The sequence below is a fragment of the Mustela lutreola genome, chromosome 16 (genome assembly GCF_030435805.1).
Source record: "Mustela lutreola isolate mMusLut2 chromosome 16, mMusLut2.pri, whole genome shotgun sequence".
In the NCBI taxonomy this organism is placed as follows: domain Eukaryota; kingdom Metazoa; phylum Chordata; class Mammalia; order Carnivora; family Mustelidae; genus Mustela; species Mustela lutreola.
Window position 1 is genome coordinate 34880014 of NC_081305.1, and position 26187 is coordinate 34906200.

General features: G+C 35.9%; 1 protein-coding gene across 1 annotated transcript in view; it reads right to left on the reverse strand.

Annotated features, from left to right (window-relative positions):
* PHKB (phosphorylase kinase regulatory subunit beta) overlaps window positions 1–26187 on the reverse strand; it is a 238868-nt gene that overhangs the window by 85363 nt on the left and 127318 nt on the right. The window contains exons 14-15 of the mRNA XM_059152026.1: window positions 20133–20291; window positions 2206–2300 (exon numbers count right to left, since the gene is read on the reverse strand). Of these exons, the coding sequence (XP_059008009.1) occupies window positions 2206–2300; window positions 20133–20291 (254 nt within the window). The remainder of the gene's footprint in view (window positions 1–2205; window positions 2301–20132; window positions 20292–26187) is intronic.

Sequence of the window (26187 nt, forward strand, 5' to 3'; positions counted from 1 at the left end):
CATGCTGGGTTCCCTGCTCACTGGGGATCATGCTTCTTCCTCTCCCCTGCTCTCTCTCTCTCTCAAATAAATAAAGTCTTACATAATAATAATAATAATAATAATAATGACCAAGAGGTCTCTAACATCAATATTTTAAGGAGAGGTCTACGTCTGACTTCTGTATTTTATCAATCAATGCTACCCAGTCCCAGCAACAGACAAAGTCATATCTGGTCCTGGCTACTGCTTAAATGGCCAAGAAAGTGGCAAAGGCACCTCACTACTTTATATATCACTACAACCAAGCTGCAACAGGGTGGGGCATGATGGCTCCTAGCAATTTTCTGCTGCCAATCCTCCTATTATCTCTTTCTCAGAAACTGTACACAACTCTGCACAGATTTAATCCTCATGAAACTGAAAGAGAGAAGCCCTTGTCCTTAACCTATAGTAAGTCTCTGACGTAGGATGTGGCTCCACCTGGGGAGCAGGGCATAGATAATTTAGTAGCAGCATCAGAAAATGATTTCAAATAAAAAATAAACCTATAAAATTAACTCTCACTCACTTGTACTCTAATAAGCTTTCTTGAATGGGAGAGAAAGAGTTGGAAGCACTCTGCCTGTCAAATATTACACAGAGCCACAGCCTTCCTTATATAACTGTTTAAATTGTTGATTTTGTTAGTTATGTGCTTTGATGCTCTCTGGTTCCTATCCCCACAACTCAAATCTGTAATCTATTACTTTATTTTCTAGAAAAGTATTTGTGATTTCATTACCCTACAGAAGTGGGTAGCACATGTGAAATGCTATGTAAATGATACACACACTAGTCTAAAAATGGCTCAAGAGTCACAGCACTGGGTAATAGGAAGTTAAATGTATTCCTTATTTTACCGTTTCTTCAAGTAAAATTCATATCTCAGATTTGTACAGAATGTATCCTTGTACTGCACTGACACTAGTAGTAACTAAGATAAAGGCCAAATCCTCACCTTATACAGGAGTCAACAGGCCAGTGAAAAATTTCTAATACATATTAACATAGGGATTTCATGTTCTTGAGAAAATCTTAACTTTTATTTATAAGTCTCCCAAATAACTTCTCAATAACTTCTCGTCTATAAACCATTCAGAGTAATTACATGTTTTGTTGAAGACCAGCAAAATAAACAGAGAAATAGTGTCACAGAATCCAAAGGACCTAGTTGGCTCTCCTTTACTTTCATCAAAACAAGGATTTATTTGTGTATGTTTATGTGTGTGTGTGTATTATATATATGTATGTATGTATGTATGTGTGTGAGTGTGTGTGTGTGTATATATATATATATATTTTTTTTTTAATAAGAGGAGCATTTGGGGTTTTGTTTTATTTTGTTTTTTAAGTAGGTATGTTTTTGTTAAGACCAGCATGGAGCCCACTGCAGGGCTCAAACTCACAACCATGGTAAAGACTGAGCTGAGATCAAGAACTGGAAACTTAACCAACTGAGCCACCCAGCACCCCAAAAGAAGCATTTTGATTTTATAAGCATATCTTCTGGAAGTGCTGTGATTCTTATTAAATCAATGTAAACTGCTTGGAATCCCAGGCACACACTCAGGTTCATTCCCTTTCTCCTCAGGCAGTTTCCTGAATCCACAACATTCTCATTTTAACAGTCCTCATTACTGGTATCATTTAATACTTGAGGGTTTGCTCAAATCAACATCAATCTTGCTGATCCTGCAAACACTTATTTTGTTGACACAACACAGTCTGGATCCATAGCTACTAAGTGTAAAAAATTTTAAATTATTCCTTCACTCAACATGTCACCAAATACTAAGAAAACTCGGTCAGTCACTCAGTCCTGTCACAGAGACATAGAAATGGACAGACATTAAGCAAGGGCCTTTCATGGGAACCTACTTCCCCCACATATATCCTCTTGCCCACACATACATATTGTATCCTCCTGAAGGCATTTAACACCTTAAACTCAACCACTGTGAAGATGAAAATGCCTGCCTGGAAGACATCCTGTTGACATATCTGACTCATACTTCTTCATTAACAAGTAATCTTTTACCACAAGTAAATCTTAATTAACCAGAAAAGAGAAAAGCCTTGCCCTCAGAAAAAGAAACAAAAACCCATTAAGAATAAAATTTCTTTTAAAATTAATCTTTAAATGTCTCTAGATGAGTCTAAATTAAGAAAAAAAAATCTCTTTACTTGATTGGAAAACCTCATGCTCACGTTACGCTGATTCTGTAGTGGGACATAGCGCTGGACAGGATCAATGTCTTTAGGGCTGATTAATTCATCAGCTGAAAAAAAAAGAAGAGAAAGGACATTGTCAAAAATTCATCTTTACACTATAAACCAACTTGACCTAATAGCAACAGAATACTTCATCCAACAAGAGCACAATATATATCCTCCTCAATGTACACAGAGTATCTTCCATATGCTAGGCCATAGAACAATACTCAATAAATTTAAAGAGTTAAAGAGTTAAAATTATACAAAGTATGATTCTGACCACAATAGAATAAAATTAGAAATCAGTCAATAGGAAGAAATTTTAGAAATTCACAAATACATGGAAATTAACACACTTCTAAATAACCAATGGGTCAAAGAAGAAAACAAATGGGAAATTAGAAAATAGTTTCTAATACATGTTCTGATGAGATGATTGAAAATGAAGATACAATATACCAAAACTTGTGGATGTAGCTAAATCAATGCTCAGAGGAAAATCTGGAGCTATAAATGCCTATATTAAACAGAAGAAAAACTTCAAATCAGTAACTTATCTTTACATCTTAATTTTTAAAAAGTGGACAAAACTTTAGCTAGACTGAACAATAAAAAAAGAAGACTCAAATTATTAAATCAGGAATGGAAGTTACAAACATTATCACTGACCTTTAGGAGTATATGATAATACCATGAACAAATGTATGCCAATAATTTAGATAACCTAATATAAATTATATTTATTTATTTATTTTTAAAGATTTTAATTATGTATTTGAGAGAGAGCACACAGAGGGAGAGTGAGAATGAGAGGGAGAAGCAGACTCCCCACTAAGCAGAGAAACACAGGGCTCAATTCCAGGACCCTGAGATCATGACTTGAGCCAAAGGCAGATGTTTAACCAACCGAGCTACCCAGGCACCCCGATAAACAGATTTATAACAAGTGACTGAGACCCTGGAAAAACAAACAAAAAAACAAAAGCCCAGAACATGATGGCTTCATTAGGGAATTCTACCAAACAGTTAAAGAAGAAGTAAAATCAATCTTTCACACACTTTTCCAAAACAGTAGGGAAAATACTTTCAAACTCATTCAAGAAGGCCAAAACTACAAAATGAAAACATAAGTAACAAAGAAGAGATGAGATAAATTGAACTTTGTCAAATTATAACCTTGTGGACCTCAAAGGACACAATGAAAAGAGTAAAATAACAGCCCACAGAATGGGAGAAAATATCTACAAATCATGTACCTTGTAAAGGACTTCTGTCTTGAATATATATAAAAAATCTTGTGACTCAATAAAAAAGAGAATGCAATTTAAAAATGGCCACAGTACCCAAACTGACACTTCCCCCCAAAATACACAAATTACCAGTAAGCTCAGGAAAAGATGCTCAATAACATTAAGTCATTTGAGAAATGCTTATCAAAATCACAATGAGATACCACTTCATATTCATTAGGATGCTTATTATCAAAAAGCAGACAAGAACAATGGTTGGAGAGGATGCAGAGAAACTGGAATCCTCATACATTGTTAGATAGAATGCATTACGGTACAGTTACTTTAGAAAACACTCTGGAATTACTCAAAATGTTAAACACAGAGTTACCAAATGACTCAGCAATTCTACCCCTAGGTATATACCCAGGAGAAATTAAAACAAATGTCAAGCAATAACTTGTACATGAAAGTTCAAAGCAGCATTATTCATAAAAGCAAAGTAATAGAAACAATCCCAATGTCCATCACCAGATAAATGGAAAAATCAAATGTGGTATATACATACAATGCACTGTTTTTTGACCATAAAAAGAATTATGATACATCAGTGAACCTTGAAAACAGGGTGCAAAGGGCAGGTATTATATGATTCAAGGTATATGAAATGTCCAGAATAGGCAAATCTACAGGGATAGAAAGTAGATTAACAAGTATCCAGTGTTGTGGGAAAGGCTGAAGTGATTTGGGAGTAACTGGGCATGAGGTTTTTGAAGGGTGATGAAAATATTCTAAAATTGATTGTGGTGATGGTTATCCAAATCTGTGAATAAATTAGAAACCACTGCATTTAAACTTTGAATATGTTAAGATATAGCATGTAAATTATGTTCAATAAAGCTGGTCTCAAAATAATGTATTTACATTCTCTCAAGAAAGGCAACCAATTCATGAAGGGGAGACAAAGTGTTAAGTATCAAAGTGCTGATACTAAATTCTGATAGATTTCTGAGACAGAGCATTTTTCATGGGGTGCTAAGCAACATGAAAGCAATGGCTTCAACTGCTGTTATACTGTTGTACTGGAATCCCCTTCCACCTGGTAGCTCCTTGTGGCAACTATGGATAAAATCCAAGGGCGACAAAATCAGGACTTTTAAAAGTATGCTCCACAGAGGAACATCGCTCCAGAGGCTAAACCGCGGTGGGGGGGGGGGGGAGCCCACACGGGGTCAGCATAACATCAGGTCCCGCGGGGTCATAGAAGGATGGGGGTGTCTGAGTGTCACAGAGCTCGCAGGTGTTAGAGCAGGGAAGCCGGCTACAGCGACAAAGCTGGGGGTGAGCTCTCAGCTCGGGGTTACCTTGAACCGGTCACAGGCTGGGTGAGTGTGGAACATGGCCAGAGGCCATGCAGACGGAAGCAACCAGGCGCTTTTCTCCAAGTGCGACCGATTGAGCGATTTCCTCCAAGCGCGACAGGAGGCCAGGGAGACAGGGGCAGTTGGGCGCTTTTCTCTGAGGGTGCACTGAGGAGCGGGACACCGAGCTCTCGGCTCCTCCGGGCCAGAGACTGGGAGGCCACCATCTTCATTCCCGTCCTCCAGAACTCTACGGAAAGTGCTCAGGAAACAAAAGCTCCCGTAAGCAAACCCCAGCGGATTACGTAGCCTGGCTCCTGCTAAGGGTGGTGCAATTCTACCTGGGGCAAAGACACTTGAGAATCAACAACACGCCCCTCTCCAAGAAGATCAACAAGAAACCCAGCCAAGACCACCAAGGAAAACAGCAGAATTCCAGAGGAGGAGAAAGCAAATCTTATCTGGGCAAAATGATGACACGGAAAAACTCACCACAAAAAAAAAGAATTAAGAGTCAGTACCAAAGGCTGGGGACCTAATCAATACAGACATTGGTAATATGACAGACCTAGAGTTCAGAATGACAATTCTCAAGGTTCTAGCCAGGCTCAAAAAAGGCATAGAAGATATTAGAGAAACCCTCTCCAGAGAGATAAAAACCCTTTCTGGAGAAATAAAAGAACTAAAATCTAACCAATTTGAAATTTAAAAAGCTATTAATGAGGTGCAATCAAAAATGGAAGCTATTACTGCTAAGATAAATAAGGCAGAAGAAAGAATTAGTGACATAGAAGACCAAATGACAGAGAATAAAGAAGCTGAGCAAAAGAGAGACAAACAAATACTGGACCACAAGGACAGAATTCAAGAGATAAGTGATACCATAAGATGACACAACATTAGAATAATTGGGATTCCAGAAGAAGACGAAAGAGAGAGGGGAGAAGAAGGTATATTTGAGATAATTATTGTAGAGAATTTCCCTAATATGGCAAAGGGAACAAACCTTAAAATCCAGGAGATGCTAAGAACGCCCCTCAAAATCAATAAAAATAGGTCCACACCTCATCACCTGATAGTAAAATTTATAAGTCTTAGTGACAAAGAGAAAATCCAGAAAGCAGCCCAGGAAAAGAAGTCTGTAACATACAAGGGTAAAAACATTAGATTGGCAGCAGACCTACCCACAGAGATCTGGCAGGCCAGAAAGAACTGGCATGATATATTCAGAGCACTAAACGAGAAAAACATGCAGCCAAGAATACTATATCCAGCTAGGCTATCATTGAATATAGAAGGAGAGATAAAAAGCTTCCAGGACAAACAAAAACTGAAAGAATTTGAAAACACCAAACCAGCTCTATAAGAAATATTGAAAGGGGTCCTCTAGCAAAGAGAGACCCTAAAAGTAGTAGATCAGAAAGAAACAGAGACAATATACAGTAACAGTCACCTTACAGGAAATACAATGTCACTAAATTCATATCTCTCAATAGTTACCCTTAAAGTTAATGGGCTAACTGACCCAATCAAAAGACACAGGGTATCAGAATGGATTAAAAAACAAAACCCATCTATATGCTGCCTACAAGAGACTCATTTTAGACCTGAAGACACCTCCAAAATTAAAGTGAGGGGGTGGAAAACAATGTACCATGCTAATGGACATCAGAAGAAAGCTGGGGTAGCAATCCTTATATCAGATCAATTAGATTTTAAGCGAAAGACTATAATAAGAGATGAGGAAGGACACTATATCATACTCAAAGGTTCTGTCCAACAATAAGACCTAATAATTTTAAATACCTATGCCCCTAACATGGGAGCAGCCAACTATATAAACCAATTAATAACAAAATCAAAGAAATACATCGACAATAATACAATACTAGTAGGGGACTTTAACACTCCCCTCACTGAAATGAACAGATTATCTAAGCAAAAGATCAACAAGGAAATAAAGGCCTTAAATGACACACTGGGCCAGATGGACATCACAGATATATTCAGAACATTCCATCCCAAAGCAACAGAATATACATTCTTCTCTAGTGCACATGGAACATTCTCCAGAATAGATCACATCCTGGGTCATAAATCAGGTCTCAACCGGTATCAAAAGACTGGGATCATTCCCTGCATATTTTCAGACCACAATGCTCTGAAGCTAGAATTCAATCACAAGAGGAAATTTGGAAAGAACCCAAATACATGGAGACTAAACAGCATCCTTCTAAAGAATGAATGGGTCAACCAGGAAATTAAAGAGGAACTGAAAAAATTCATGGAAACAAATAATAATGAAAACACAACAGTTCAAAATCTGTGGGACACAACAAAGGCAGTCCTGAGAGGAAAATATATAGCAATACAAGCCTTTCTCAAGAAACAAGAAAGTTCTCCAATACACAACCTAACCCTACACCTAAAGGAGCTGGAGAAAGAACAACAAAGAAAGCCTAAACCCAGCAGGAGAAGAGAAATCCTAAAGATCAGAGCAGAAATCAATGAAATAGAAACTAAAAAAACAATAGAACAAATCAACAAAACTAGGAGCTGGTTCTTTAAAAGAATTAATAAGATTGATAAACCCTGGCCAGACTTATCAAAAAGAGAAAGGACCCAAATAAATAAAATCATGAATGAAAGAGGAGAGATCACACAAACACCAAAGAAATACAAACAATTATAAGAACATACTATGAGCAACTCTACGCCAACAAATTTGACAATCTGAAAGAAATGGATACATTTCTAGAGACATATAAACTACCACAACTGAACCAGGAAGAAATAGAAAACCTGAACAGACCCATAACCAGTAAGGAGATTGAAACAGTCATCAAAAATCTCCAAACAAACAAAAGCCCAGGGCCAGACGGCTTCCCAGGGGAATTCTACCAAACATTTAAAGAAGAACTAATTCCTATTCTCCTGAAACTGTTCCAAAAAATAGAAAAGGAAGGAAAACTTCCAAAATCATTTTATGAGGCCAGCATCACCTTGATCCCCAAACCAGACAAGGATCCCATCAAAAAAAAGAATTATAGATCAATATCCTTGGAACACAGATGCGAAAATTATCACCAAAATACTGGCCAATAGGATCCAACAGTACATTAAAAGAATTATTCACCACGACCAAGTGGGATTTATTCCAGGGCTGTAAGTTTGGTTCAACATCTGCAAATCAATCAATGTGATACTATACATTAATAAAAGGAAGAATAAGAACCATATGATACTCTCAATAGATGCTGAAAAAGCATTTGAAAAAGTGCATCATCCCTTCCTGATCAAAACTCTTCAAAGTATAGGGATAGAGGTCACATACCTCAATATTATCAAAGCCATCTATGAAAAACCCACTGCAAATATCATTCTCAATGGAGAAAAACTGAAAGCTTCTCCGCTAAGGTCAGGAACACGGCAAAGATGTCCGTTATCACCACTGAGGTTCAACATAGTACTAGAAGTCCTAGCCTCAGCAATCAGACAACAAAAAGAAATTAAAAGCATCCAAATTGGCAAAGAAGAAATCAAACTATCACTCTTCGCAGATGATATGATACTATATGTGGAAAACCCAAAAGACTCCACTCCAAAACTGCTAGAACTTGTACAGGAATTCAGTAAAGTGTCAGAATATAAAGTCAATGCCTAGAAATTAAATGGATTTCTTTACATTAACAACAAGACAGAAGAAAGAGAAATTAAGGAGTCAGTCCACCTTACAATTGCTCCCCAAACCATAAGATACCTAGGAATAAAACTAATCAAAGAGGCAAAGAATCTATACTCAGAAAGCTATAAAGTACTCATGAAAGAAATTGAGGAAGACACACAGAAATAAAATAATGTTCTATGCTCATGGATTGGAAGAACAAATATTGTGAAAATGTCTATTCTACCTAAAGCAATCACATTTAATGCAAAACACATTTAATGCAACCCCTATCAAAATCCCATCCATTTTTTTTTTCAAAGAAATAGAACAAACAATCCTAAAATTTATATGGAACCAGAAAAGACCTCGAATAGCCAAAGGGATATTGAAAAAGAAAGCCAACGTTGGTGGCATCACAATTCCACTCTTCAAGCTCTATTACAAAGCTATCATCATCAAGACAGTATGGTACTGGCACAAAAACAGACACATAGATCAATGGAACAGAATAGAGAGCCCAGAAATAGACACTCAACTCTATGGTCAACTAATCTTCGACAAAGCAGGAAAGAATGTCCAATGGAAAAAAGACAGCCTCTTCAACAAATGGTTCTGGGAAAAATGGACAGCCACATGCAGAAAAATGAAATTGGACCATTTCCTTACACCACACACAAAAATAGACTCAAAATGGATGAGGGACCTCAATGTGAGAAAGGAATCCATCAAAATCCTTGAGAAGAACACAGGCAGCAACCTCTTTGACCTCAACCACAGCAACCTCTTCCTAGGAACTTCGCCAAAGACAACCGAAGCAAGGGCAAAAATAAACTATTGGGATTTCATCAAGATCAAAAGCTTTTGCACAGCAAAGAAAACAGTGAAAAAAACCAAAAGACAACTGACAGAATGGGAGAAGATATTTGCAAACAACATATCAGATAAAGGGCTAGTATCCAAAATCTATAAAGAGCTTAGCAAACTCAACAGCCAAAGAACAAATAACCCAATCAAGAAATGGGCAGAGGACATGAACAGACACTTCTGCAAAGAAGACATCCAGATGGCCAACAGACACATGAAAAAATCATCCACATAACTTGGCATCAGGGAAATACAAATCAAAACCACAATGAGATACCACCTCACACCAGTCAGAATGGCTAAAATTAACAAGTCAAGAAATGACAGAAGCTGGCAAGGATGCGGAGAGAGGGGAACTCTCTTACAATGTTGGTGGGAATGCAAGCTGGTGCAACCACTCTGGAAAACAGTGTGGAGGTTTCTCAAAAAACTGAAAATAGAGCTACCCTATTACCCAGCAATTGCACTACTGGGTATATATGCTAAAGATACAAACGTGGTGCTCCAAAGGGGCACGTGCACCCGAATGTTTATAGCAGCAATGTCCACAATAGCCAAACCATGGAAAGAACCTAGATGTCCATCAATAGATGAATGGATAAAGAAGATGTGGTATATATACACAATGGAATACTATGCAGCCATCAAAAGAAATGAAATCTTGCCATTTGCAATGACATGGATGGAACTAGATGGTATTATGCTTAGTGAAATAAGTCAATCAGAGAAAGACAACTATCATACGATCTCCCTGATACGAGGAAGTGGAAATGCAATGTGGGGGGGTTGCGGGGTAGGAAAAGAAAAAATGAAAGAAGGTGGGATTGGGAGGGAGACAAACCATAAAAGACTCAATTTCAAAAAACAGACTGAGGGTTGCTGGGGGGGAGGGGGGATGGGAGAGGGTGGTGAGGATGGACATTGGGGAGTGCATGTGCTATGATGAGTGCTGTGAAATGTGTAAACCTGGCGATTCACAGACCTGTACCCCTGGGGATAAAAATACATTATATGTTTATTAAAAAAATTTTTTTTAAGTTAAAAAAGAATAAAAAAAAATCCAAGGCCATAATAATGAAGGTAATTTAGAGTTTGGAAGGAGAGGGTGAGGAGAAGGTATTAAGTCAGTGGTTCTCTGCTGTCTTCTATTGTAACACCTCTCAGAGAGAGTCAGAACCTAAGGCTTAACAGGAATTCTCTTTGGACATGGAGAGGACTATGCTAGCAAGGGGTGGTGAAAAGAAAACTTCAAAGTGTAATTCTGCATGACCTTGTTGGAGTGCAAGTTGGCAGTATCTATGCAAATTTACCACAGGCATACACTGTCCCAGCAACTGCACATGTATAATGTTATCTTAGTTATACTGAGACATGTAAAGGTAATCGAACAACATTTAAAAAAAAAAAAAGAATCTAACTTCTTCCAAAGTGAATCAGCACAATTTTTGCTACACTTATGCTATGAAAAGTCTTCATTTCATATTTGATCTTCAGTTCTTTACTGATTACATAAAAATGACACCATGCTGAATGTCATATAAATTTACCTGTGTATAATATTTAGTAAAAATCCAACCAACCAACCAAACAAACAAACAAAAACCAACAACCTAATTTTCCATAGTTTTTTAGGTACTTCTTTAAGTCAGTGAATAATTTGAAAAACGGAGCAGAAAGTCAACCACAGAAACAATTGTAAATTTCCTTGCAGCTAGGGTAATGTTTCTCATTATACAGGTATTTCTATTCTAGGGTTAACTTCAGGGCACGTATGCAATGTTATCCAAAAGACAGAATCACAGAAGGTGTTTTTAGTAACTCTTGAAAGATGTTTTTAGTAATAATAAAAGTGATATTAATGATAGCATGACAAGAGAAAGGAGGAACAGTGCAGGCACTGTTGCCTCTGTCACAGGAACCACAGAAACACCAGGTGCTCACTCTGTTCCTAGCCTCATTTGAGCAGTTCATTTATACTAATTCATTAATCCTCACCACAATCTTGTCATTTTATGGATGACAAAATGGAGGCACGGAGGGGCTCAGCAACTTGCACACAGAAAGTAAATGACAGAGCTTAGATTCAAACACAGTCTCTCTCTCGAGTTTGCACTCATAGCCTAGACTAATTTTACCCTTTAAGAACACTGACACTGTATACCACACAGATGGAAAATATACCAATAGGAGAAAACATTCCACAAATAACTTAGACCTTGATATGTTATATTTTTCCTATTCAAATCACAGAATATGCTTCTACCTCTGAAAAAAAATACACTTTTGTAAAATTTAAACCAAATCAATGTAGGCTTAATTATGGCTAATACCGCCATATAATTTCTATTTATTAATATCAGTTGAGCTCATGATGCAGGGTTGATTAGTACAATGATATTCTAAATAGCACCAAATTATTTCCCTATCTCATTTGTCTGATCATTGGATGTGAAAAAATTTCCACTATCAACAAGCATTTTACATAATTAATGTTTCACTGTCTTTCTACAGAAATAAAATTCTATCTTTATTATTATGTTATTTATAAATGACAGAAAAATTAGTAAATCTTAAATCCCTGGAAAGCATAAATGCTAATCTGTAAAATTGATATGGATCAGTTAACCAAGTCTCTTGAAAAAGCTTATTTCTTTGTATTTCCTTCTCATTTCTCTATTTGTGCTACATCTATATATCCAGCTTGACATCCGAACTTCCACCATGTGCTCATCTATAACCCACAGGCTGTATGCTTCTCATTCATGGCTAGTCCCCACTTTCTAGCACATCATCTTCCATATAGTAGGTGCTCAAGAGACTTATTAAACAAAATAATAAACTACTGGGTTAACAAATTTGGAAACATCAATTGCTGTAATCATTGCTTTACTTTTCATAATGGTAAAAGTGACTAATACCTCAAAAAGATCATATTATAAACGTATTTTTTTGAACTGCATTGATTTTGGACATTCAGGAGGCAAAACAGAATTCCTCACTGTGCCAGTTCCATGGTACTGGCTTTCTGGTGAAGAGTGAAAGCCTGAAGGAATGTGTGCCCAACCAACTACAGAATATTTAAAATGAAAATAACGGAACAAGGATATAAGACCAATGGCTTTCTACATTTCATAGTATGGTAACAAACTTCACAGATAAGCATTTCTATAAATAGGGACAGCTGTCTTTAAATCTTTAGACAACAGATTAGGTTCATTAATATTTTTATTTTTTGTGTGTAGATATTTTATGAAAAATACACCAGGTTTACTTCAATCATTATTGAGGGTAAAGAGAAAATATCAAGAAGAATTTTTGTTTCTTTAATAAAATGACAATTCAAAGGAAATTTAACAAAGCAAGTAATTTTTTATCATGACACCAAAATTATATAGGACACACTAAAATAGGCTCAGCAGATAATTTACAGGGTAAAATTATGTGCTTCTAAGCCTAACTGATTCTCAGCTGTAGTGCCACCTATTAGTAACACATGTATTAAGAAATAAGCGACAGAGAAAAAGAAAATGTAGATCCTCAACCTCAGATACCATACCAAAAAAATTCAAATTTATAAATGCTTTTAACTCAATTGACTAACAGGGATGGATTTCTTAGAATTAAATGTTAAATTCCGTGGCCAGAATTAAATTGAAAAATAATGATAGATCTAATTATATAATGACTTTAAATTTCATTCATCAAAAAGCAATGCAAAAAAAAAAAAATTCATAGGCAAACAAACTAGGAAAATACCAAAGAGGTCAATACACCTAATACATAAAACATTCATGCAGACTGATAAGAAAACCCATCAAAATCAAAGTTAAATGGGCAAAGAAAACTAGACAATTCATAGAGGACAAAAAATCACTAAGAAATCGTTTTTAAAAAATAAGCATGTAAATGAAAATAGGATACAAATTAATATCTTTTATTATAAGCAAGGTTTTTATTTTTAATGAGCGTATTTAGAAAGGTTAGAGGTGATACAATCACCCTGCAGATTCCAGAATAAATCAGTAAATCAGTCACGGGCTATGTAACCTTGGATGAGTTGCTAAACTCTTCTGAGCTTCAGTTATGACTCATATGAAGCTAGGAGGATTACCTAGGTTAAAACTTACAAAGGACAGAGCACAGAATCGGATACATTTTAAAGCAGGTATTATTAGTATTTCTGGGAAACAGTCTGATGTATGCAGTCTTCTCAGACTCTAGGCATTACTGCTTTTATATTCAATTTTACTAATATATTTAAGGGTGGGATCATAAATTTTTATACAAGTTTCCTAGCCTTAGTAGCAATTTAACTAAAAATTTTAGTTTTAAGAAAGCCAGAAGTTTATATAATAAGCTAAAGGAAGAAAATCTTCTTAGGTGAAGCTTTTAGAGTCATACTGTATTACATGTGCTTGCAAGATGTTTATAATGCCTACTGCCCAGAAATCTCACTTCAGGGCACTAGCAATCACACAGATACCATGAAAAAGATAACAAAAGTGCTTAGAAATCGATGTCTTTCCGCTTGAAGTTTCCTGAAGTGTAACAGCTGGGAAATCTCTTAGCAACCACAATGTAGAAATGTATCTGTATACTCTTTATCTGTTCGTTTTATCTTTAACTGATCAGTACCAAAACCTTGTCCTATACTGAGTAAGGAGTCAACTGCTTTTGAAGTCAAGAGACCAATGAAAATCAAGACCCGGGTGCCAAGGGTGGCTCACTCGTTAAGCAGCTGCCTTTTGCTCAGGTCATGATCCCAGGATCCTTGGATGGAGCCCCACATTGGGCTCCCTGCTAAGCTGGAAGCCTGCTTATCCCTCTCCCACTCCCCCTGCTTGTGTTCCCTACCTTGCTGTATCTCTCTTTGTCAAATAAATAAATAAAAATTAAAAAAAAAAAAAAGAAAGAAAGAAAATCAAGACCAATTTCTTTTGTCCTCGTGCACACTAGGGGGCACTTTATCACTAAATTTAACTTTTAAAAGCATTTAGGTTTCCAGGCTTAATCACTAGTTTTTATATCTGACGTCAATTGGGCAAAAAATACCATGAATGAAATCAAATGCAAATGAATTTACCTTAGCTACAAACATTAGAATTAGGAAGTAGTATATATTTCCTAGGTTGTCATTTTCTTGCTGTAGGGCTACTGGATATCAGTGACTAGCATACAGTAGGCCTCTGCATATAGCAGCTAAATCACAGAGAAGACAAAAGATTAAGTAGCAATTAGGGAAGCATTTTATTCTTGTGATGTTTTGTGACTATGGGGGTACATACAAGGAGGGCCCATGAGCATCCTAGATTGTCTGGTTAATAAGAACTATGAAATACATTTTAACAAATACTATCTCTTAAATAGTGGCTGAGAGAGGGAAGGCAGAAGGAAGTACAGGAAATAGAGCCATTTAAGTATGTATCTGTGCCACAGTAAATGTTTTATGTATATTTCTTCATCAGTTAATCCATCCATCAGTTTAAAAAAAAAAAAAAACTGATGATACAGAAGTTAAGAAAATTCTTCAAGTCATGTAAGTGATAAGTAGCAGAAACTTCACTGAAATCCTGAACTGTCCAGTTTCTTAAGTTCATGACTCTGAAACTCCTAATCTTTGCATCACAGTCCAAGAAAAACATGAAAAGAAAAATAGGAAGAGAAACAGGCAGAGAAGGAGGTGAAGGAAAAAGATGATTATATAAGAGAAATAATCTATATCAAATGGTTGGTTACAAGTGTGCTGGGTGTCAATAATCATTTAAAACACAGTTTCTACTGGAAAATAAATTGGATTCCAAAAAATGACTTACCAAAGAACATTAGAACCCAAAAAGTTAAGTTGGGAACTTTATAAGTATATAACATTTAGCATAATTTAATATACCCCTATATCTATCTTATCACTTTAGACATCTCTTATTAACACTCCTAGGAAATTCAATAACACCTCCCTCAAAAAGGAAAATAATCCTTTGTAAAATTCAAGAGAATTTTCATTCACCTGAATATTCTGGGAGTTTGTGTGTGTTGGAAAGAAAGTTGTAGTTAATTAAAATTGCTCAATATTTTAGGGCATATGGTTGGCACAGGTGGTCTAGCTTCTAACTCTTGGTTTAGGCTTGGGTCATGATTTCATGGATCATGAGATCAAGCCCCACATTGGGCTCTGTGCTTAGTGGGGAGTCTGCTTGAAGATACTCTCCCTCTCCCCCTCCCTCCACTCATGCATTTTTTGTCTCTAAAACAAATTAAATCTTTTAAAAAATTGCTCAATATTTTCAAATTTAATCAGAGAACATGCCTCATTTTAACTCTTGATATTTATTATTTTCAAAGTATCCATCCTAAAAACATTCTTCTATCTACCTATCTTAAGTTACACAGTATATAATGTTCTAATCTTTAATGATTTGGCATCTTATAATGGTGCCTAAATGAAGGTCATGTTCTTAATATCTGATGTACAGGATATAAGGGAAGTTAACTAAAAATATATTGAAAAGAAAAGCTAAAGTCTAGAAGTCAGATTTTTTTTAAGCTAAACTCAATATGCTATTTCCAGACCTAAGACCAGGGAACATGGTCTCTTAGTTTCTCTTTTTAAAAACACTGAATAAGAAATATATTAAAGTTAAGTAATGACTTTGGGGAAGTTTTAGAGTTAGTTATCATTAACCTTATGTTACATTTCTCTTGTATTCTTAACTTCAAAAAAAAATCCAATTCAAAGATCATGGTTTTTCAAGTGACTTTTATGTGATAAATACTTTTGAAGTTATTTTTGCAAAACACTTAAAAAGGTACACCCCAAAGATACAAATGTAGTGATCTGAAAGGGCATTTGCACCCCAATGTTTATAGTAGCAATGTCTAAAATAGCCAAACTATGGAAAGAGCCCAAATCTCCATCAACAGATGAATGGATAAACAAGATGTGGCATGTGTGTGTGTGTGTGTATATATATGGAATATTATATATGGAATATTATGGAATATTATATATATATGGAATATTATGGAATATTATGCAGCCACCAAAATAAATGAAATCTTGCCACTTGCAGTGACGTGGATGGAACTAGAGGGTATTACGCAAAGCGAAATAAGTCAATCACAGAAAAACAATTATCATATGATCTCACTGATATGTGGAATTTAAGAAACAAAACAAAAGATCACAGGGGAAGAGAGGAAAAAATAGAACAAGACTAAACCAGAGAGGGAGACAAACTAAAAGAGACTCTTAATCACAGGAAACAAACTGAGGGTTGGAGGAAGGATATTAAGGTGATGGACATTAAGGAGGACATGTAATATAATGAACAGTGGGTATTATATAAGACTGATGAATCATAGGCCTGTACCTCTGAAACCAATAATATATGTTAATTAATTAAATTTAAATTTAAAAATACGGGAAAAAAAGATACACTGTATTCTAGAGACTGATCATCTCTTCTATGGCAGGTTTCTAAACTTCCAAATTTAAATAATGATTAAAGGTATAGCTAATGATCATTTTATTCTAAGACAAGTCAAATATTATATTTTTTTTAAGATTTTTTTATTTATTTGACAGAGAGATCACAAGTAGGCAGAGAGGCGTTTTCATTTTGCACGGAGCCCCGCAAATTATTATTCTAGCAGCCACTTCTGCTGCTAGAATAAATGGCTGTCCAACCTCCATTGTTCTTTTTTTTTTTTTTTTTTAAGATTTTATTTATTTGACACAGAGAGAGATCACAAGTAGGCAGAGAGTCGGGCAGACAGAGAAGGTAAAGCAGGCTCCCTCCTGAGCAGAGAGCCCAATGCGGGGCTTGATCCCAAGACCCTGAGATCATGACCTGAGCCAAAGGCAGAGGCTTTAACCCACTGAGCCACCCAGGTGCCCCTCAAATGTTATATCTTAAAATATGTCTTATCTGGTTTAAATAAGCATGTTTATCATGGAACACTACATCAAAAACTAACATGTAATAAAAAAAAGTTATATAAAAAAAAAAGAACAAGGGATAGACAGCAAATACTAACAATCATCATGTTTTGCCTGAAGATCAGATGTAAACTTGATTTTATTTTTAATTATCTCTAATATTTTCTATAATATAATACTGTAAGAAAACATTAGAATATAGTATTCCAGTAATAGCAATTCTATGTCAGATATATATAAATAAATAAATAAATAAAATTAATATTTGTAACTTTTGACTTATTTTATAGCAACTACTGATTTTCTTAAAATCTGAATTTTCTAAAGAAAGAAGTACTGTAATAATTATTTTCTAAGAATACACTAGGTATTTCAGGTCTTAGGCCAGGAAAAGCATATTGAGTCTTTTTGCTCTAACAATGGGATGAAAGTCACATAGTTTTGTTGCATAATTATTCATTAGGGTGTGTGTGTATATATATATATATATATGTGTGTGTGTGTATATATATATGTATGTGTGTGTGTGTGTGTGTATATATATGTGTGTGTGTGTGTATATATATATATATATATATATATATATATATATATACGCAAAATATTCTTACTAGATTTCACTGGATGCAAACTGGCCTGAATTAGTAAACCATATATCATAGAATAATTTCAAAAATTTACTATTCTATTATTTTCAGTTAATTCCAATTAAATGGACCCACAAAATGCTGTTAAGCAAATATCCAACCATGCCCCTTTAATGAATAAATAAGAATTTGTTAGTAAATGTGGCACCTGGAATCTCAATAACATCCATAGAAGTTTAATGTTCTTAGGGGCAAGTATATAAGAGTTAAGAGTAACTAAATGATTCAGTCTTCTGAGATCTTATTCATCTTAACCAGTGAGTTTGTTAACCAGATGACACACAGCTAGGTTAGAGTGCTAATGAATATGTAGCATCTCTTTTTTCAGCAGCAGAGAAAGTTTGTGGTTTCATAGTTTGCAACACACCTTCTGTATGTTCTCAACTGCCTTTTTAGGATCTCAGCAGGGAAAAGAGAAATAGACTCTTTCTTTGAAGTTTTTCTTCTTTTTGGTCATGAAACAGAAATGAGAAGGTCTGGCCTGGACTATTTCTGTTCACACTCATCTTAACATAAGGAAATGCTATCTACAATCAAAATCTGTCTACATTCAATACATTTATTTTAGAGTAAGGAAGGTACAATGCTTTTCTCTGACTGATACTATTTTCAATTTCTTCCTTTTTAAAAACCCAAGTTGCTTATGTATAGTACAGTCAATTCTGCATTCCCAATTCATTAGCCTCCTCAATTTTATCCATAGACTTTGCTCAAATAGCACTCTTCCTAGCACTTAATCACAGTCCAGATACAGAGCAAAAAGCAGGATGATAAAGGTTTAGATCTCAAACTCAATATCCCAAGTTCTAGTTTTCAACCTCAGAATCAGAAAAATTTCATTAAGCTCAATTATAATTTCCAAGCTCCAATATATAGAAATTTATGATTCAGATGTTAAAATTTTTATCCTTAGATCAGTTAACTACTCCTTTACTACAACATGTTTTATTTAACTGTATCACCAGAAGACTCCTTTGTATTCATGCTAGTGAGATGGAAAATAACATTCTAGCCAGAGATAACCTTGCCAACTTGGCTTGATTCTAAGAAAACTACTTCAGGTGTATATATATTTTTTTCTTTTGGAAAATCTAAAAGCAATACCTGTATAAATAATATCAACTCCTTATCAAAAAGCTGTCCCCTTAAAGGAAGAAAATTTTTCTACAGGTTCTTAAATTAGCATTAAGTATATATGGAAATATATGCAGTTAGGAAACAAGCAAATTGAAAACAGCATTAACTTAATTTTCTCTTTTTTGGTTAGCTTCTGTGTGCTTTTATATGTCATTTGTGTAAAGCTTGAATTGGAAATCTGAAATATTCTTCCCTAATGGAATGTAAAAAAAAAGAAAGAAAGAAACCCAAGATGATTATTCTTACAACACAAACAAATTTAGCATTTATGCAGTAATACTGGGAACAGCAAAGACAATAACATACTTCACACGGTAAGCAGTTCTTTTAGTGCAGGTACATACAGTATCTACAATCAGCCTGTTTCATAATTTGTTTGCCATTAAGAAATTCTGACTCTAATTTGATAGCCTTTTTTTTTTTTGATAGCCTTTTTGATGGGAATGCTAATAATATTTGAAATTTAAGCAAGCAATGATGCAGAAAGATGCATAATAATGCTTTTGTGTGTGCGTTCCTTAAATTAGCCTTCATCTCAATATGTCCAAAGAGTGCTCATATTCGGCAGAAGTTTTGGGAGAAGTTGAAAAATCCTCAAAAAATTATGAATAATGGTCCCATTAAGCCTCTAAGGTAACTGAGTAAATTACCAATGCATATTTATGGGAAAGAAGAGAACTTTGAGTTAACCAATTCCTTTTGACAAGTGGTTTACTAAAGCTATGAGCAAGCATAAAATCAGAATTTTTGTTATGTTATATAAAAGTAACTCAAAGTTTCCACAGCCTCCTGCTAGAAACCTATCCACCAAGCTGAATGAAGCCCCTAAATGCTCATAATGGTACTCACACCTATTTGACATTCTTCCCAGAAACTGTCCATCATTACTAAGTGAAACAGACATATTAATATAGCTTTACATACTAAGAAACTTCCCCAAGACCTCTTAATAGTAGGAAACACCACCCAAATCCAAGAAAGATGAGAGCAAAGATATACTTATTTCTAACAGCGTGGTATCAAGGGAAAAAAATGTTCCCAAACTTCTCTACTTACCCAGGAGTTTTGCAATGATATAAAGGGCTTGTCCCCAAAGAAAGAGTTTTCCATCACGGCCACAGTTGCTAGGAAATCGCTTTTGACTACCAGGGTTTCTTTTCTCGTATTCTACAAAATCAGCTGGCACGTAATAGTACTTTGGTATGACAGGATAGCCTATGGAGTTTAAAAATACATATTTAAAATACAAAGACCAGTGTCCTCCCAAATTTTCCCCTCAAGAAACTGAAATGTTAGAAAACAGAGAGAGACGGGTTCTAAAGAAAGTAAGAGATTTGATCAGCTACAGGAAATTGGATATAATGGCCTCAGAAACTGCCAGTGAAAAACATGGAAAAAGCTCCTCGATTTTAACACTAATTTGACAGAATATGCTATGCTTTAGCCAATAATACGTACATAATCTCCTTTAACGACATTTAATTTTAACACCTTTAAATGAATCAACAAAAATACAGTATGCAAACATTTAGAGCCATACAAGTTTTCTTTAATAGGATTAGTCTGTAGAAGCATTACAAATGAGATACCGTGTAATCTCAAATGAAGAATTATAACCCTGAGCCATTGCTTAAAGCAAAGAAATCCTCATTTTAAACATCAAATCCAATATCTACCATTTAATATCATTGAAGAGGAAAAAAAAAAATCCATCCTCCTCTGTGAGCAACTTGTTTAAAACATTCCTTGAAGGGCATGTGTTGTAATGAGCATAGGGCATTATATGCAAGTAATAAATTACTAAATCTTTCTCCTGAAATCAATAATACTCTATATGTTAACTGAATTGAATTTAAATAAAATCCTGGAAATAAATAAATACATTCCTTGATAGAAACTAAAATTTCTCATTTAAAACCTAAAATCTTTGTGGGTAACATAAAGAAAAAAAACAACACTCTTGTAGAATGCTAAAGAAGACTTTTTGTACTATCAACCCTGGGTAAATTTATTTTTCCTAATAAAATGGCATAGATTTCCCCCCAATTTTTTTCCTTCATACATCTATCAATTGAGATATTTGGTTTGTTTTGTTTCCTTTTTTATTTATTTTAAATTCAATTATTCAACATATAGTACAAAACATTAGTTTCTGATATAATGTTCAGGGATTCATTCACTAGTTGTATACACCACCCAGTGCTCATCACATCATGTGCCCTCCTTAATGCCCATCACCCATTTACCCCATCCAACCTCCCACCTCCTCTTCTGCAACCCTCAGTTGGTTTCCCAGAGTCAAGAGTTTTATATGGTTTGTCTCTGTCTCTATCTCTTCCCATTCCGTTGCCCTCCCTTCCCCTATTGTCTCTGCACTATTCCTTATGTTCGACATAATGAGTGAAACCATATGATAATTGTCTTTCTCCAATTGACTTATTTCACTTAGCATAATCCCCTTCAGTTTCATCCATGTCAATGTAAATGTATTCCTCCTTTTGATGGTTGAGCAATATTCCATTGTATATATGAACCACATCTTTATCCATTCATCTGCTGAAGGATGTCTGGACTCCTTCCATAGTTTGGTTACTATGGACACTGATGCTATGAACACTGGGGTGCATGTGCCTCTTTCTTTCACTACACCTGTATCTTTGTGGTATATACCTAGTAGTGTAATTGCTGAGTTGTAGGATAGCTATATTTTTAGTGTCTTGAGGAACCTCCCTATTGTTTTCCAGAGTGGCTGTACTAGCTTGCACTCCCACCAACAGTGTAAGAGGGTTCCCTTGACTCCACATCTTCATCAACATTTGTTGTTTCGAGTCTTATTAATTTTTGCTGACCTAACTGGTGTAAGGTGGTATCTCATTGTGGTTTTGATTTGTATTTCCCTGCTGGCAAGTGCCATGGAGCATTTTTTTCATGTGTCTGTTAGCCATTGGTATGTCTTCCTTGGAGAAGTGTCTGTTCATGTCTTCCGCCCTTTTCTTGATGGGATTATTTGCTTTTCTGGGAGTTCAGCTGGAGTTCTTTATAGATCCTGGATACCCGCCCTTTATCTATAATAACATGTGCAAATATCTTCTTCCATTCCATACATTTCCTTTAGTTTTATTGGTTGTTTCCTTTGCTGGGAAGAAGCTTTCTATCTTGATTAAGTCCCAATAGTTCATTTTGGCTTTTGTTTCCCTTTTGAGACATGTTTTGAAAGAATTTGCTATGTCCAAGGTAGAAGAGGTTGCTGTCTATGTTCTCCTCAAAGATTTTGATGGATTCCTGTCTCACAGTGAGGTCTTTCATCATTTTGAGTTTATCTTTGTGTATGGTGTAAGAAAATGGTCCACTTTCATTCTTCTGCATGTGGCTGTCTAATTTTCCCAATACCATTTATTGAAGAGACTGTCTTTTTTCCATTAGATATTTTTTCCTGCTTTCTCAAAGATTAGTTAACCATTAGTTGAGGGTCCATTTCTGGACTCTCTAGTCTATTCCACTGATCTTTTTTTGTGTGCAGTACCATGCTGTCTTGATGAGCACAGCTTTGTAACATAGATTGAAGTCAGGCATTGTGATGCCCCCAGCTTTGGCTTTCTTTTTCAACATTCCCCTGGCGATTCAGGATCTTTTCTGGTTCCATTAAAATTTTAGGATTGTTTGTTCCAGCTCTGTGAAAAATGTCAATGGTCTTTTGACAGGGATTCCATTGAAAGTGTAGATGGTTCTGGGTAGCATAGACATTTCCACAATGTTTATCCTTCCAATCCATGAGCACGGAATGTTTTTCCATCTCTTTGTGTCTTCCTCAGTATCTTTTGTAAGTGTTCAGTGGTTTCTAGAGTGTAGATCCTTTAACTCTTTGGTTAGTTTTATTCCTAGGTATCTTGGTTTTTGGTGCAGTTGTAAGGAATTTATTCCTTAATTTCTCCTTCTTCAGTCACATTGTTAGTGTATAGAAAAGCGACTGATTTCTGTGCATTGATTTTGTATTCTGCCACATTGCTGATTTGCTTTATGAGTTCTAGTGATTTGGAGGTGGAGTCTTTTGGGTTTTCCACATAAAGTATTATGTCATCTATGAAGAGCGAGGGTTTGACTTCCTTGCCAAGTTGAATGCCTTTTCTTTTTGTTGTCTGATTGCTGAGGCTAGGACTTCTACTACTATGTTGAACAGTCGTGACAGTGAGCATTCCTGTCCTGTTCCTGACATTAAGGGAAAAGCTCCCAATTTTTCCCCAGTGAGAATGATATTTGCTGTGTGCTTTTCACAGATGGCTTTTATGAAATTGAGGTATGTTCCCTCTAACCCTCCACTGTGAAGAGTTTTAATCAAGAAAGGATGCTCTATTTTGTTAAGTGCATTTTCTGCATCAATTGAGAGGATCATATGGTTCTTGTCTCCTCTTTTGTTGATGTGATCTATCACGTTGATTGATCTGCGAATGTTAAACTGCCCTTGCATGCCAGAATAAATCTGACCTGGTGGTAGTGAATAATCCCTTTAATGTACTGTTGGATCCTATTGACTAGGATCTTGATGAGTATTTTGGCATCCATCCATATTCATCAGGGGTTTTTGTTGGCAATTCTCCTTTTTGTTGGGGTCTTTGCCTGGTTTGGGGATCAGGGTAATGCTGGCCTCATGGAAAGAGTTTGGAAGTTTTCTTCCATTTTTATTTTTTGAAACACCTTCAGTAGAATAGGTATTATCTCTTCTTTAAATGTTTGGTAGAATTACTCTGGGAAGTCACCTGGCCTTGGACTTTTGTTTTTGGGGAGGTTTTTGATAACTGTTTCAATTTCCTTGCTGGTTATTGGTCTGTTCCGATTGTCTATTTTTTCCTGTTTCAGTCATGATATATTATAAGTTTCCAGGAATATCCATTTCTTCCAAATTACCTAGTTTGTTGGCATATAACTGTTGGCATATAATAAGTGCTGGTCCCATGTTGGAGGCATAGATATTCAAAATTGTTAGATCTTCTTGTTCAATACACCCTTTAAGTATGATATAGTGTCCTCTATAACTCATGATTCTTTGTTTAAAATCAAGTTTGGCTGATATGAGGATTGCTACCCCAGCTTTTTTTTGTGGTCTTCTGGAGTGGTAAATTTTTCTCCATCCCCTCACTTTCAATATGGAGGTGTCTTTAGGTTCAAAATGAGTCTCCTGTAAAATGACAGATGCTGGCGAGGATGCGGAGAAAGGGGAACCCTCCTACACTGTTGGTGGGAATGCAAGCTGGTGCAGCCACTCTGGAAAACAGCATGGAGGTTCCTCAAAATGTTGAAAATAGAACTGCCCTATGACCCAGCAATTGCACTATTGGGTATTTACCCTAAAGATACAAATGTAGTGATCCAAAGGGACACATGCACCCGAATGTTTATAGCAGCAATGTCCACAATAGCCAAACTATGGAAAGAACCTAGATGTCCATCAACAGATGAATGGATCAAGAAGATGTGGTATATATACACAATGGAATACTATGCAGCCATCAAAAGAAATGAAATCTTGCCATTTGCAACAACATGGATGGAACTAGAGCGTATCATGCTTAGCGAAATAAGTCAAGCAGAGAAAGACAACTATCATATGATCTCCCTGATATGAGGAAGTGGTGATGCAACATGGAGGCTTAAGTGGGTAGAAGAAGAATAAATGAAACAAGATGGGATTGGGAGGGAGACAAACCATAAGTGACTCTTAATCTCACGAAACAAACTGAGGGTTGCCGGGGGGAGGGGGTTTGGGAGAAGGGGATGGGATTATGGACATTGGGGAGGGTATGTGATTTGGTGAGTGCTGTGAAGTGTGTAAACCTGGTGATTCACAGACCTGTACCCCTGGGGATAAAAATATATGTTTATAAAAAATAAAAAATTAAAAAAAAAAAAAAAGATCAGTTAAACAGGGAGTTGACCAAGATATTATTTTACATAACTGTTTTAAATACAATTGCACTATTGGGTATTTACCCTAAAGATACAAAAGTAGTGATCCAAAGGGGCACATGCACCCGAATGTTTATAGCAGCAATGTCCACAATAGCCAAACTATGGAAAGAACCTAGATGTCCATCAACAGATGAATGGATCAAGAAGATGTGGTGTATATACACAATGGAATACTATGCAGCCATCAAAAGAAATGAAATCTTGCCATTTGCGACAACATGGATGGAACTAGAGCGTATCATGCTTAGTGAAATAAGTCAAGCAGAGAAAAAGACAACTATCATATGATCTCCCTGCTATGAGGAAGTGGTGATGCAACATGGGGGCTTAAGTGGGTAGGAGAAGAATCAATGAAACAAGATGGGATTGAGAGGGAGACAAACCATAAATGACTCTTAATCTCACAAAACAAACTGAGGGTTGCTGTGGGGAGGGTGTTTGGGAGAAGGGGGTGGGAATATGGACATTGGGGAGGGTATGTGCTTTGGTGAGTGCTGTGAAGTGTGTAAACCTGGTGATTCACAGACCTGTACCCCTGGAGATAAAAATATATGTTTATAAAAAATAAAAAATTTATTAAAAAAAAAAATGAGTCTCCTGTAGACAGCATATGGATCGGTCCTGCTTTTTTATCTAATCTGAAACTCTGTGTCTTTTGATGGGACCATCAGCCCACTTACATTGAGTAAATATTGAAATATATGAACTTAGTGCCATTATATTGCCTGTGAAGTCCCTGTTCCTGTAGACTCTCTCTGTTATTTTTTGGTCTACATTACTCTTGGGGTCTCCTTTCAATTACAGAATCCCCCTTAATATTTCTTGGTGGTCACATATTCTTTCCATCTGTCCTGGGAACACTTTCTCTCTCCTTCCATTCTCAATGACAGCCTTGCTGGATAAAGTGTTCTTGGCTGCATGTTCTTCTCATTTAATATCCTGAATGTATCTTGCTGGCTTTTCATGCCCACCAGGATTCTGTGGATAGATTTCATGTTGTTCCGATGTTTCTCCTCCAAAATATGGAGTCTACTTTCCCTAGCTGCTCTCAGGATAGCTTCTTTGGCTCAAAGATTTGCAAGCTTTACTATTACACGTCAGGGTGTTGATCTATTTTTATTGATTTTGTGAGGAGTCCTCTCTGCCT